The sequence below is a fragment of the Rhipicephalus microplus genome, chromosome 1, assembly GCF_043290135.1.
Source record: "Rhipicephalus microplus isolate Deutch F79 chromosome 1, USDA_Rmic, whole genome shotgun sequence".
Lineage (NCBI taxonomy): Eukaryota > Metazoa > Arthropoda > Arachnida > Ixodida > Ixodidae > Rhipicephalus > Rhipicephalus microplus.
In genome coordinates, this window is record NC_134700.1 from 274773309 (window position 1) to 274784836 (window position 11528).

Sequence of the window (11528 nt, forward strand, 5' to 3'; positions counted from 1 at the left end):
CACACGCACTCCACTGTGCCTCATCGGCACTTGAACAAAAAGAGATTGAGTTCATATCGCGATAGGGCCTTGGCAAGTCATCGTGGCGATATATATATACATTTTTTTTCATGTGTAAGTATTCGTGTTTCTTCAAATGAACTAACTTGCTAGTTCGTACAAGTTTTTTTTTTATATTCACCATGCTCTTTGTGCCGCTTTTTTTTTTATTCAGTATGCTAGACCAACCCGTCCAAATGAAGCTCATTCTGCATATTTAGTAGTTTTGACAATAGAACTGTCAATTATTTTGTTGGTGTACTCTTCTACCAATAACATAATTTCTTTGGGAAAAGTTAACCTGTATGCAATAATCAAAACGATATTGAAGTTCGCGCCCCGCCGCAGTGGTCTAGTGGCTAAGGTACTCGGCTGCTGACCCACAGGTCGCGGGTTCGAATCCCGGCTGCGGCGGCTGCATTTCCGATGGAGGCGGAAATGTTGTAGGCCCGTGTGCTCAGATTTGGGTGCACGTTAAAGAACCCCAGGTGGTCGAAATTTCCGGAGCCCTCCACTACGGCGTCTCTCATAATCAAATGGTGGTTTTGGGACGTTAAACCCCACATATCAATCAATCATATTGAAGTTCGCGGTCGTTTCAAAGCTGCATGCTCGTAAGCATCCTGTGTGTTTTGTAAGTTTGTGCGTCTCATAAGAAGTATGCGCATGCGCATTATTATTCAAGCACAGTTATCAGATATGCTTCTCGGAAAAGTCTCGTTTTTGTTGCACAGAATGAGGCCGTGGGTTCTATTCCCATCTTCGGCAGCCGTGCATTTCAGTGCATGAAATAAAAAAAAGAAAGTAAATAAGTTTTCGTGTGCCTAAATTCAGGTACACTGCAAACAACGTCAGGCTCTCGCCAGAACAATATCTTTGGCAAAATTAAAAGACAGACAGACAGACAGACAGACAGACAGACAGACAGACAGACGGACGGACGGACGGACGGACGGACGGATGGACAGACAGAGAACTTTATTGAAATTAAATATAATTTGCCCACAATGCATAACTTCCACAATTGATGGTAAGTAAGAAAATGAAGGAAAATGATTGAGGGAATTGGAAGAAATGTTAACCAGTTTTGCATAACCGGCAGATATGAACTAAACTTCTGTTTTGCGTGCCGAAACGGTATGATTATGAGGAACGCTACGTAGTAGATAATTAAGGACTAAATTATGACCCCCCCCCCCCCCCCCCCGATAACGCGTGGTTCTTTACATGCATCTAGATCTAAATACTATAGGCGCTTTTGAAGGTGCCCTATATCACTTTTCACAACCTCATTGTTTTACATGTTTTTTTTAGCTGGTTGCGTACACTGAAGACTTAAGAGATAAGTGCCGCAAGAACGAAAGTGATAGGGGCACGCAGTGCAAAGTTATTCAGCGTAAAGATATGAAAATACAATGAAATGAATGTTTACCCTCACGTCAATATTCGCGGCTCACCTGATCGTGTTTCCCTCGCCCTGTGACGTCATAAGGCTGTGTAATGAAATGAACTGAACGGCCTATACTGTAAAAGAAGCTTGCATGCCATATTGCCCATTATGTACAACGTACTGAGGACGCCGTTGCGATGGTAACAAATAATTTGGTACTTCAACAGGGAATGACACGTGTGAAATGAGGCAGCTCACGAACCCTTCTATAAGTTCTGTAGCTTTACTGATCCTTCTTTTTGCGATGGCGTCTATATATCAGCGCTCTTACATTCTTTTTCTCTTAGTTTCCTGAAACAACGGTGCATAGAGCGTCCCCTGCGCGCTTCCTCTAGCGCCGTGGTGTTCAGCGCATTCTTTGACCGGCTTTTCGCGCCTTCCGTTGTAATTTCCACTCGCAATAGTTCTGGCGAGCACCACCAAGAGCTATGCAGTCTGTACCAATGTTTTCAAGCGTTAAGGAGGGCCTCTTTAGGGTCGATCCCCCATCGAAATGTGACCGCCGCAGGCTAAACAAAACAATTCGACCTCAAGGTGAGCCGGGCAAAGCTGCGACCCTTGCGACACCTAACATGATAAACATGAACCTTTGGAATTTTTTTCCACTTTTTGCAAGCAGCTATTTCATTTTATCGCCTATAAATAACTCCCAACTCGTATACCATCTCTTCTTTTTGTTTAGTAAAAAAAAAGGGGGGGGGGATACATATTTTGTTTATATCAGCTGCCGGATAAGGCGGAGCCACGCATCGCACAAATCGATAGTGACGCTGTTTGCACGTAAAACAACAAAAACTGAAAAAAACTGATTCGCGTGCCGACCGAACTTGTCATCGAAAGCATGCGCGCGACTCGCCTTATCTTAAAAATAAAATCGCTCGAAGATTGTAAAAGTACACCGCCCATTAAAAAGAAAGTAAGGAGTTTCGCCGAAGGTCGCTATTGGAGTTTATCCCGCCGCTTCTCAAAGAAGCCCGTTTTCCGCGTTCCCGATTCACAGCTATCTCGGGCGAGGCAGTCATCGTGCATCGCAAGACGGCACTGCGCCTTCCGACCTCCATCAAGCGTTTTAGAGCTAGAGTTTTATAGATTATATTGGAATGGTGGCGCACTCTGTACGTGTGTCGTTCCCTTTTATCGCTGCAGCGACGAACGTTAATTCCATCCAAAGCCCACCCTGCTGTACTTACCCGTTGTGTAACCTGAGCGCTATAGTCTTTTCTTTTTTTACACAGCGACACCTGACTAGATATGCTAGATCCTTGTGCCGGCAATCCCGTATTACGCATCCCCGCATAACACAACTTTTATGTCACGGCAGATTATATCCAGCGAAGAGTACGCGCTGAAAATGCAGTCGTGCCCGCTGTAGAGGTACGTTATAGGCAAATCACCTTGAATGGGAGCGGGGATCTCTAGCTCATCCGAACGTCCTTCGACAAGGGTGGTAACAGGTCCGCCGATTTCTTTTTTTTTTTTTAGTTGCGCACTTGCGAAGACGACGCGTCATATACTGGCAAGCTCGTACCCAAACGCATAAGGCAAATTTTGAGCGTACTCCCTTTTATGCATGTTATTTCGTGACAGGCGCGTAAAGGGTGCTTCGGGTTTTTCCCGACACGAAACTTTTACGTCGATTTCGCTCATTTCTATTTTACAACCCGGTACACATTCACGCTTTAGCTGGCATGACTAGGTCACTCAAGGCACGACAAAAACCAGTCTCGTAGGGTAGGCTTTTAAACGGCGTGCGCCGGACACAACTGATGATGATGATGATGAGCCTTCAGCTTTGCTGGCACTCGCCCACAAAGGGGGATCGGCCAAGAACAACTGCAGAAACCGGAACTATGCGTCATCGACGCCGTTTTCATCTCATCTCACAACTATTAAAATGCTAACAAGAAATCATGGAGCGGAAATCTTTAAAGCAATAAATTGGGAGTGATTTCGCGTAGGCATATTTGTGCGATTTAGAAAATACGCTGTAAAAAACTAAGATAAGGAATCGCCAATGAAGAAGCGTATGCTTACCCACGACAAAGCATGGGACTATATTCGGTCATCAAATTGCATGTTGATGATGATTATGTTGGTTATAATAAATAAGAAGATGTTGGTGATGAGGAGGATATCACAGTGATGGAGGCCAATCTACCAGAGTCGGTTATGTGCCATAGAGTCGATGTAAATACAAAACAAGACAAACAACAAAGCAGGCTATTGGAGACCGTTTAAAGTGTGTAGATGCTCCTTACATTATAGATGTTGGTACTGAGATGTGAAGCGTCCACACCATATCATTTTTTTTTTTTGCGAAGGTGTTAATTCCGTAAAACGTCCTTGCGCGACGTTATGGTGAGCCGTTATGAGCTAACCAGCTATGGTAGCTGCCTTCCGTCGTGAAATTCTAAGTGCACTCACATATGTATTGAACACTAAGCTGCCGCGACAAGCAAAGATGAAGACCGCTCCAGAGTCTGCCAATTACTTATCGGTGGCCCTTGATCGATGGTTTCAGATAACTGAATGGTGAGCGTGCAGAAGGTTTAGGTAAAAAACCAATAGCAAAGCCGTGCCAGTATGTTTTTTGGAGGGGGAGTGTGTGTGTGTTGGGGGGTGGGGGTCAACTATACTTCATGTTCGTGTGTGCATTGTGTTTAGAAAAAGTGGGTAACGATTTAGAGTACTAGTTGCTCCACCATGGGAGAGAGCTATAACCGACCCGTGGGCCTCACACTTAATGGGGCCCTATATTCTGACAGAAGGCACGCTGTGTTCACGACAATAACGGTCAGGGCAGGGATGCTGATTGCCTGCATCCGTGGCATGCAACAGTGAAAAAATGTCGCAGCTGAGATCTTGCACCCCCTCTTGGCTATACCAGTGGTAAATGACTTCTGTGACAGCGCAAGTTTGCTAAATGCACTTAGTGTTGCCCAATGCATCTGTATTGATTATCTGCAAACAGAAGCGAGGCTTTTGAACAATCGTCAAATAGTGAATCGCCTTTCATATTACGTTAGATAATGACCGGCCACAAACGGTTGTTTTTCCTTTTTTTTTTTTGATTGAGAGCACGATTATCAACGCAGGTGCAAGGTGCCATCATGGTCGCTTCCGTGTTCGAGGTGTTGGCAGGGGCCACGGGCCTGGTGGGCCTGCTCACTCGCTGGATCACGCCACTGGGCATCACGCCCACCATCGCCCTCATCGGACTCTCGCTGTTCCCGGAGGCATCTCACCACGCCCAAACTAACTGGCCTGTCGCACTCTCGTAAGCGCCGTTACGCAAAATACGCTGCGCACACCGTAATTATAACGAAACCTTTTTCCTCGGGCAATCATATCTGCGGGTCGTTTGCATGTGTGCGAGCACGAAGCAATCTTAAAGTTTTGTTTCGCAGCAAAGCAGGGCGTAGCCCACAACATGAACCTGCAAAACGCTGCCGATTACTGCGCAGGACCTTCCTTTCGTTTTTCTTTTTTGCTTTTCCAAGTCGATTTCTGTGCAGCCTATTTAAGCTGCGACCTACCATGGTGGTTGAATGGTTATTCTGTTTGACTGCTGGCCTGCAAACTGCAGGACGCGGAATCGAATCCCGGCTGTGGCGTTTGCTTTTTTTTTTTTTTCATGGAGGTAGAAATGTTTGAAAGTCGTGTGCATAGATTTAGGTGAGTGTTAGAGAACCCCAGGTGGTCGAAATCTATGCCAAACCTGAACAATTATTAATATATAACGTGCACTGACATAACGTGCACCATAGTCACTGTTTCACCGAGGCGGACTTGTGGGACAAGTCAGAGCGATGAATATTCGTATGGGATGGTTCGGGGCTACGCCTGTCGTTCTTAGCGCCACCCTTTGACGATATTTATTGTTATAATTATCTTGAAGTTCCACCATCTCTCTATCTATCTCTTTTTGTTCATGAATGTGTCACCATGCATCGTCGAAGGCATGGTTTTGTCGAGAATGCTTGCGTAGTTCTAAACGAACGCTAGCAGGTGCTTTTTTTTTTCTTTCGCATGCAAGGGCACAGTTGTGGCAAGAACCGAGTCATAATTTGTGGTGCGGTGACAGTTATGACGCCATCGCTAAGCTCAGCTTAAATGAACAGGAGACAAATAGTTCATTAGCTCTTGACGAGGTTTTCTGAAATCGTTGCCTAAATCTACTTGTGATCAGCTGTACCTGCATGGTCAAGTGCTCAGCAACCATCCGCATTACGACGAAAAACTGTGTCTGCCCGTCTGGAAGGCAACGGACGGTACGAGTTACACCTATGAATCGCGACCCCTTCTCATGTCGCAGGACCGTGGCGCTGGTGACTCTGTTCTCGCAGTACCTGCGCAACGTACGCGTGCCCGTGGTCGGCACCAAGCACCGCAAGGAGCCCCACCGGCCGCGCAGGATGGCACTCTTCTCGCTCTTCCCGGTATATCGTCAATCTATTGCATTTCCGTGCCGATTGTGTTGATTCATAGAGAGAGAATGAAATGAAAGAAAGGCGGGCAGGTCAACTGGAATTGTAGCATCCGGATATATCTATAGATGGTAAAATAGATTTGGCGAATATATACGTGTAAACGCTACACTTTGCCGCCACTGCACTAATATTCTTCATGTGACTAAACAACCCCCCCTTCTCCTTTGCCACCTCCAGATCATCATGACCATCGGGATCATGTGGTTAGTCTGCCTAGCGCTGACCCTCACCGATGCCGTCGGACCTGAGAGCGCTGCCCGGACGGACACCAAGCTGCGGGCGCTGAAGGAGAGCGACTGGTTCAACGTCGCCTATCCGTGTACGTAACCGGTAGCCACTTATTCACTTCGGTTTGCATTTCGGAGTGGTCCTTGAGCGCCGCTTGTCCGCGCGCAGTCCAGTGGGGCCTCCCGACGGTGAGCGTGGGCGCCGTGGTCGGGCTGCTGGCCGGCGTGCTCGTTTCCGTCGTCGAGTCCGTGGGCGACTACCACGCTTGCGCTCGCCTCTCGGGCGCCCCCGCCCCGCCCGTGCACGCCGTCAACCGCGGCATCATGGTCGAAGGCCTGGGCTCCATCTTGGCTGCCGCCTGGGGCGCCGGCTGCGGGCTCACCTCGTACAGCGAGAACATTGGGGCCATCGGCATCACCAAGGTATTAACGTCAGTTCATGCTTTTTTTTTATTTACACAGGGTGACGTGCCTGTGCCCTTTTAGTTGGAGGCATTATTTCGCATGTTTTGCGTATGAATAATTTGATACTCTTAATGGAAAACATCGTCAAAAGTAGTCGCCACCACACCACAACAAGTGAAGCCTATCTGTATGTACCACACCCTACATGACACTCCAGTCTTAGCCTCTCCAGGGAAGGACAAGTAGTCCGGAGCTTAACTATTTCCGATTATACAAGCACACTCATGAAGTTATCAAACAGGCAAGTATCGTGGAGCGTCGACGGTATCGGCTAGTGAGCAAAGCCCGAGTACTTCGTGAACAGTTTGAGTGTTTTGAATCCCAAAGTAAAGGACAAATGTGGCAGCGTCCTCTATTTTAATTAAGCCAGTCACACCACATATTCAACGCAAAGTGTTAATCTGATATAAAGGTCACTGTCAACTCAACATCACTAAGGGCCGCATTCTTTAACTTTAGAGCCAAGGTTACCGTACAATCATCACCGCTTGTAAAGAGCTCATTTTGCATGGAATCGTGCAGGTTGTGTTCGTTACCAAACTTTATCTTATCCTCAGTGCAGCAACTAAATGTGATTCCAAGAGCTCCGGTGGCTCTCAAGATCCAAGATCATAGAAAAAAAACTGCTCTTCAATGCAAAATAACGCAATTCACAAATTCATTCTGCATGAATAGAAAACACTAGAATAGACGAGAAACTACTCTGCACATGGTGTCGCTGCAGGCGAGGTTTCGACGAGCGGTCATGCCTGCTTCACCAAACTTGTCTAAACATTAACTATAGAGCCCATGTACAAGAATGTTTTTGTGTTTTCAATCTTGCATTTTGCTCTGATCTTCTGCCTTACTTGATCCTATAAGCAAGCGATACTGAGAACGCGTAAACTGTGACGATCGAACGCAGGTGGCCAGCCGACGGGTGATCCAGTACGGGGCAGCCATCATGCTCGTGCTCGGCATGGTGGGCAAGGTGGGCGCCCTGTTCGCCGCCATTCCGGAGCCCATCATGGGCGGCATCTTCATCGTCATGTTCAGCGTCGTCTCGGCCGTCGGTCTGAGCAGCCTGCAGTTCGTGGACCTAAACTCGTCCCGGAACCTGTTCGTCCTCGGCGCCTCGTTGTTCCTCGGCCTCTGCGTGCCGGACTGGGTGCGCCGACACCCGGCAGCTATCGCCACTGGTACGTACACCACAAGGATAACATTTGCCACTCTCAGAAACGAATTTTCGAGGCAAAGTCTTTTTTTTTCTAACGTACAGATTTACGGGCTATTTGGTCATCAGACAAGAGAAGCTGGGCACCGTGGAGGCCGACTCGCAATGGCAACGCTCCTCATATGCGAGTTGCTCGTTAATCTGCGAGACCGTGTTTTAAACCTCGTGCGCAACCTCACTTAACGTGTCATTTATTGATGAATGTGTGAAGACAGTCCTACGGCCCGCTCTTCGAGGAGTCTGAAGCAGCTGTCGAGATTAAAACCCTTGATTAGTTTGTCACATTTTTCTATGTGCTTTATAGCGACTTAACTACGCACGTATGCACGTTTCCAAGACGGAAAAACTATGCTTATTGGCCCGCCGCGGTGGTCTAGTGGCCAAGGTACTCGGCTGCTGACCCGCAGGTCGCGGGATCGAATCCCGGCTGCGGCGGCTGCATTTCCGATGGAGGCGGAAATATTGTAGGCCCGTGTGCTCAGATTCGGGTGCACGTTAAAGAACCCCAGGTGGTCCAAATTTACGAAGCCCTCCACTACAGCGTCAATCATAATCATATGGTTGTTTGGGACGTTAAACCCCCACAAATCAATCAATCAAATCAAAGCTGTGCATATGATCGTGACAATGTTTATCGCGCGTGTGCAGCGAAAGTCTGGTGGTTATTGCTGTTTGCTATAATAAACATCTTTTTTTTTTAAACGCCCCGCCACGGTGGTCTAGTGGCTAAGGTACTCGGCTGCTGACCCGCAGGGCGCGGGTTCGAATCCCGACTGCGGCGGCTGCATTTCCGATGGAGGCGGAAATGTTGTAGGCCCGTGTGCTCAGATTTGGGTGCACGTTAAAGAACCCCAGGTGGTCTAAATTTCCGGAGCCCTCCACTACGGCGTCTCTCATAATCATATAGTGGTTTTGGGACGTTAAACCCCACATATCAATCAATCAATCAATCAATTTTTTTGTAAAACGGTGACCATGTTAATCCTGACTTCTTTTTTTACACTTTCCTTACAGGAAGCGCAGAAGTCGACCAGGTGTTCCGCGTACTTCTAAGCACAAGCATGTTTGTCGGAGGCTTTGTGGGCATCTTTCTTGACAACACAGTTCCCGGTATGTTTCATCGAAGCGGCATGATAAAAACTGTATACTACCGCCTTTTCCATGCTATCTCAATTTTCATTTCACTCTCACTTGAAACGATGATGTTTAAAAGTCACATAGCAACACACTAAGCCTCACTGGATCGAGGTTTGTGTTCGTTTGTTTCGGTCTCCCTCCCTCCCTCTTTTATTTCTCTCTTCCTTACTTTTCTGTCTCCCCTTATCCTTCCCCAGTGCATGGTAGCCAACTAGATACTTGTTTTCAAGTTAAAACCTACCTGCCTTTCCGCATCATACATATTTCTCTCCGTGGATTGATTTCGATAATTCGGGATTAACAGGCATCCAATTAACGTACAAGGTTAGTATTGACGATGAACATGGCCAGCACTCGGAACCGCGTCATTTCTTTCGTGATGTTAAACGCCATACAATCTGAGCCCCAGCAATAGTAATTGTGAAAACGAAATGAGCAAATCGCTGGAATTAACTACATTGTATGCATTCTAAAAAAGCATGTCCGAAGAACCAGTATTTGCAAGCACACGTTACTGTATGAAATTACAGACACAAGTGTTACCTAAACAACCACCTTCAGACACAAGTCATGCCCCAACATTAGGCAACTTCCTTTTAATACATAAGCTCTGTGAATATGTGGAAGAACAAGGTGTCCGAAGACAAAGTTTGAAGCAGACCGCCTGTCTGCTTTAAACTGCTTCAAACTGTCTGTGGCTGACCTACTGTCTTGCTTGGCTAATTTCAGCGCTGCTGACTTTTTAGGATCCAGAGTTGGGCTAGAAGGAACTGGTGCTGGGCCTGTTGGTACGCGTAGCTTGAACGAACGACGAACCCAGCCCTGTCAGACGCACGCACAAGACAAGAAATATTTTACGCACCCACGCTCATCGTGTGTGTTGATATTTTTTTCAGTATTATAACTCGGTTACACCGTATATTATTCCACTACTTACTCGTGTTAACTATAAAGAAAACTGAAAGTAACTGAAGGTACACGCTGACAACGCATTCCTCTCGCATTTTGGCGCCAAATCACCACTGACGTTTTCTACTACGTTCGCTCATTCGACAACATTATTTTGCAGGCACGGCGCAGGAACGGGGTCTCGATGGCTGGCGCGCGCACGAGTGTGGCACTGAGGCCACCGGAGACGACGGCAGTCCGGGAGAGTCGGTGACCATCAAGGAATGCTACGACCCGCCGGGCGCCAGCTGCATCGCCAACAGAATTCCCTTCTCGCGGTTCCTGCCGTTCAGCCCAAACTTCCGGGGTTTCGGCCGATAGCCTCGCCACGTCGAGTATGCGCACCACTTAGTGAAGACCGGCACGCGAGTTCAATCACAGCAGCAGCCGGGACCAAGACGGCACGTTGACAGTGTACGGCACGTGGCGCCGTATAGCGGCATCTTTGCGCTCCCTCCATCGACCTGCCGTTGTGTGATATGCTGTGGCGACGGAGCGTCGTTGGCCGTCGTTCTCGTCGACGTTATTCAGACCCAACGCATGATCTTGCTCGTGGAACGCTCAACAGAATCGCGCATGAAATGCGTGTATACGTAGACGTCAGACATTCTTCCACGGACCTCATCTTTTCGTATACGCGGCGCGAAACTCACGTGAATGCCACACAAATGCGTGGGTGCTCGAGCGGGACAAATGTAACGTGCAGGACACGTCAGCTTGCTTTCCTATGCAGGGTGCGATTGAGTGTGTGTATCTTGTGAGTGTGCAGTATGCGTCATTTTGCGGCGTTCGGTATAGACGTTGGGAACGCCACGAATGCAACAATAAAATTAAAAGTGGCCTGCCGAAAGCTGCCCACCGCGATGAAGTGCTATAGCACCCACATTTTTTTGTTGTCTTAGTTGTGTATTATAGTTAAGCTGAAGCCACTGTACCGTGTTGAATATAAATACAAATACGGGCGTTTGGTTACTGGACGCCACATTTTACCCTCGTGGAACTGTGTGTGATATTTCATTACTATAAGCATTGAATTGGTGGGATGCATGTGACGTCACGGACGCGGTTTCTTAAGGTATAGGTGCTCCGACATGACGGCTTTGATGACAAAGTAGCATAATCCCGTGACGGTTAATCTACACCGATGCGGCAACGCCCTCGAAACGTTTTTGGCTTTAATGCACGAATGACGAGCATTTTCGTGTGCTGACCTGATAGTATTAACATGCCATCACAAACTGCACGTCCCATCATGCTGCTATACTCCAACATGGCCATTTAGGTGCAACGGTCCTTCTTGTTTAACAAGATAAAAGTATGCTTTGTAATATTCATGCACGTGCATCGACTAGATGATCACGTAAGCGACGTGTTCAATGCAGACGAGTCGAAAAACTAATGATGATGATGATGATTTGTAGGGTTTAACGTCCCAAAACCACTGCATGATTATGAGAGACGCCGTAGTGGACGCCGTAGTGGTGGGCTCTGGAAATTTTGACCACTTGGGGTTCTTTAACGTGCACCCAAATCTGAGCACACGGGCCTACAACATTTCC

General features: G+C 47.4%; 1 protein-coding gene across 3 annotated transcripts in view; it reads left to right on the top strand.

The window, feature by feature from the left end:
* Positions 1–10969, top strand: part of LOC119188205 (solute carrier family 23 member 2) — a 143971-nt gene extending 133002 nt beyond the window's left edge. For all 3 annotated transcript variants that reach the window (XM_075894874.1, XM_037436139.2, XM_075894870.1), the window contains exons 5-11: positions 4585–4766; positions 5805–5928; positions 6157–6298; positions 6376–6629; positions 7576–7849; positions 8899–8994; positions 10091–10969. In XM_075894874.1, coding sequence (XP_075750989.1) covers positions 4585–4766; positions 5805–5928; positions 6157–6298; positions 6376–6629; positions 7576–7849; positions 8899–8994; positions 10091–10290 — 1272 coding nt within the window. In that variant the 3' untranslated portion in view covers positions 10291–10969. The remainder of the gene's footprint in view (positions 1–4584; positions 4767–5804; positions 5929–6156; positions 6299–6375; positions 6630–7575; positions 7850–8898; positions 8995–10090) is intronic.
* Positions 10970–11528: the final 559 nt, after the last annotated feature.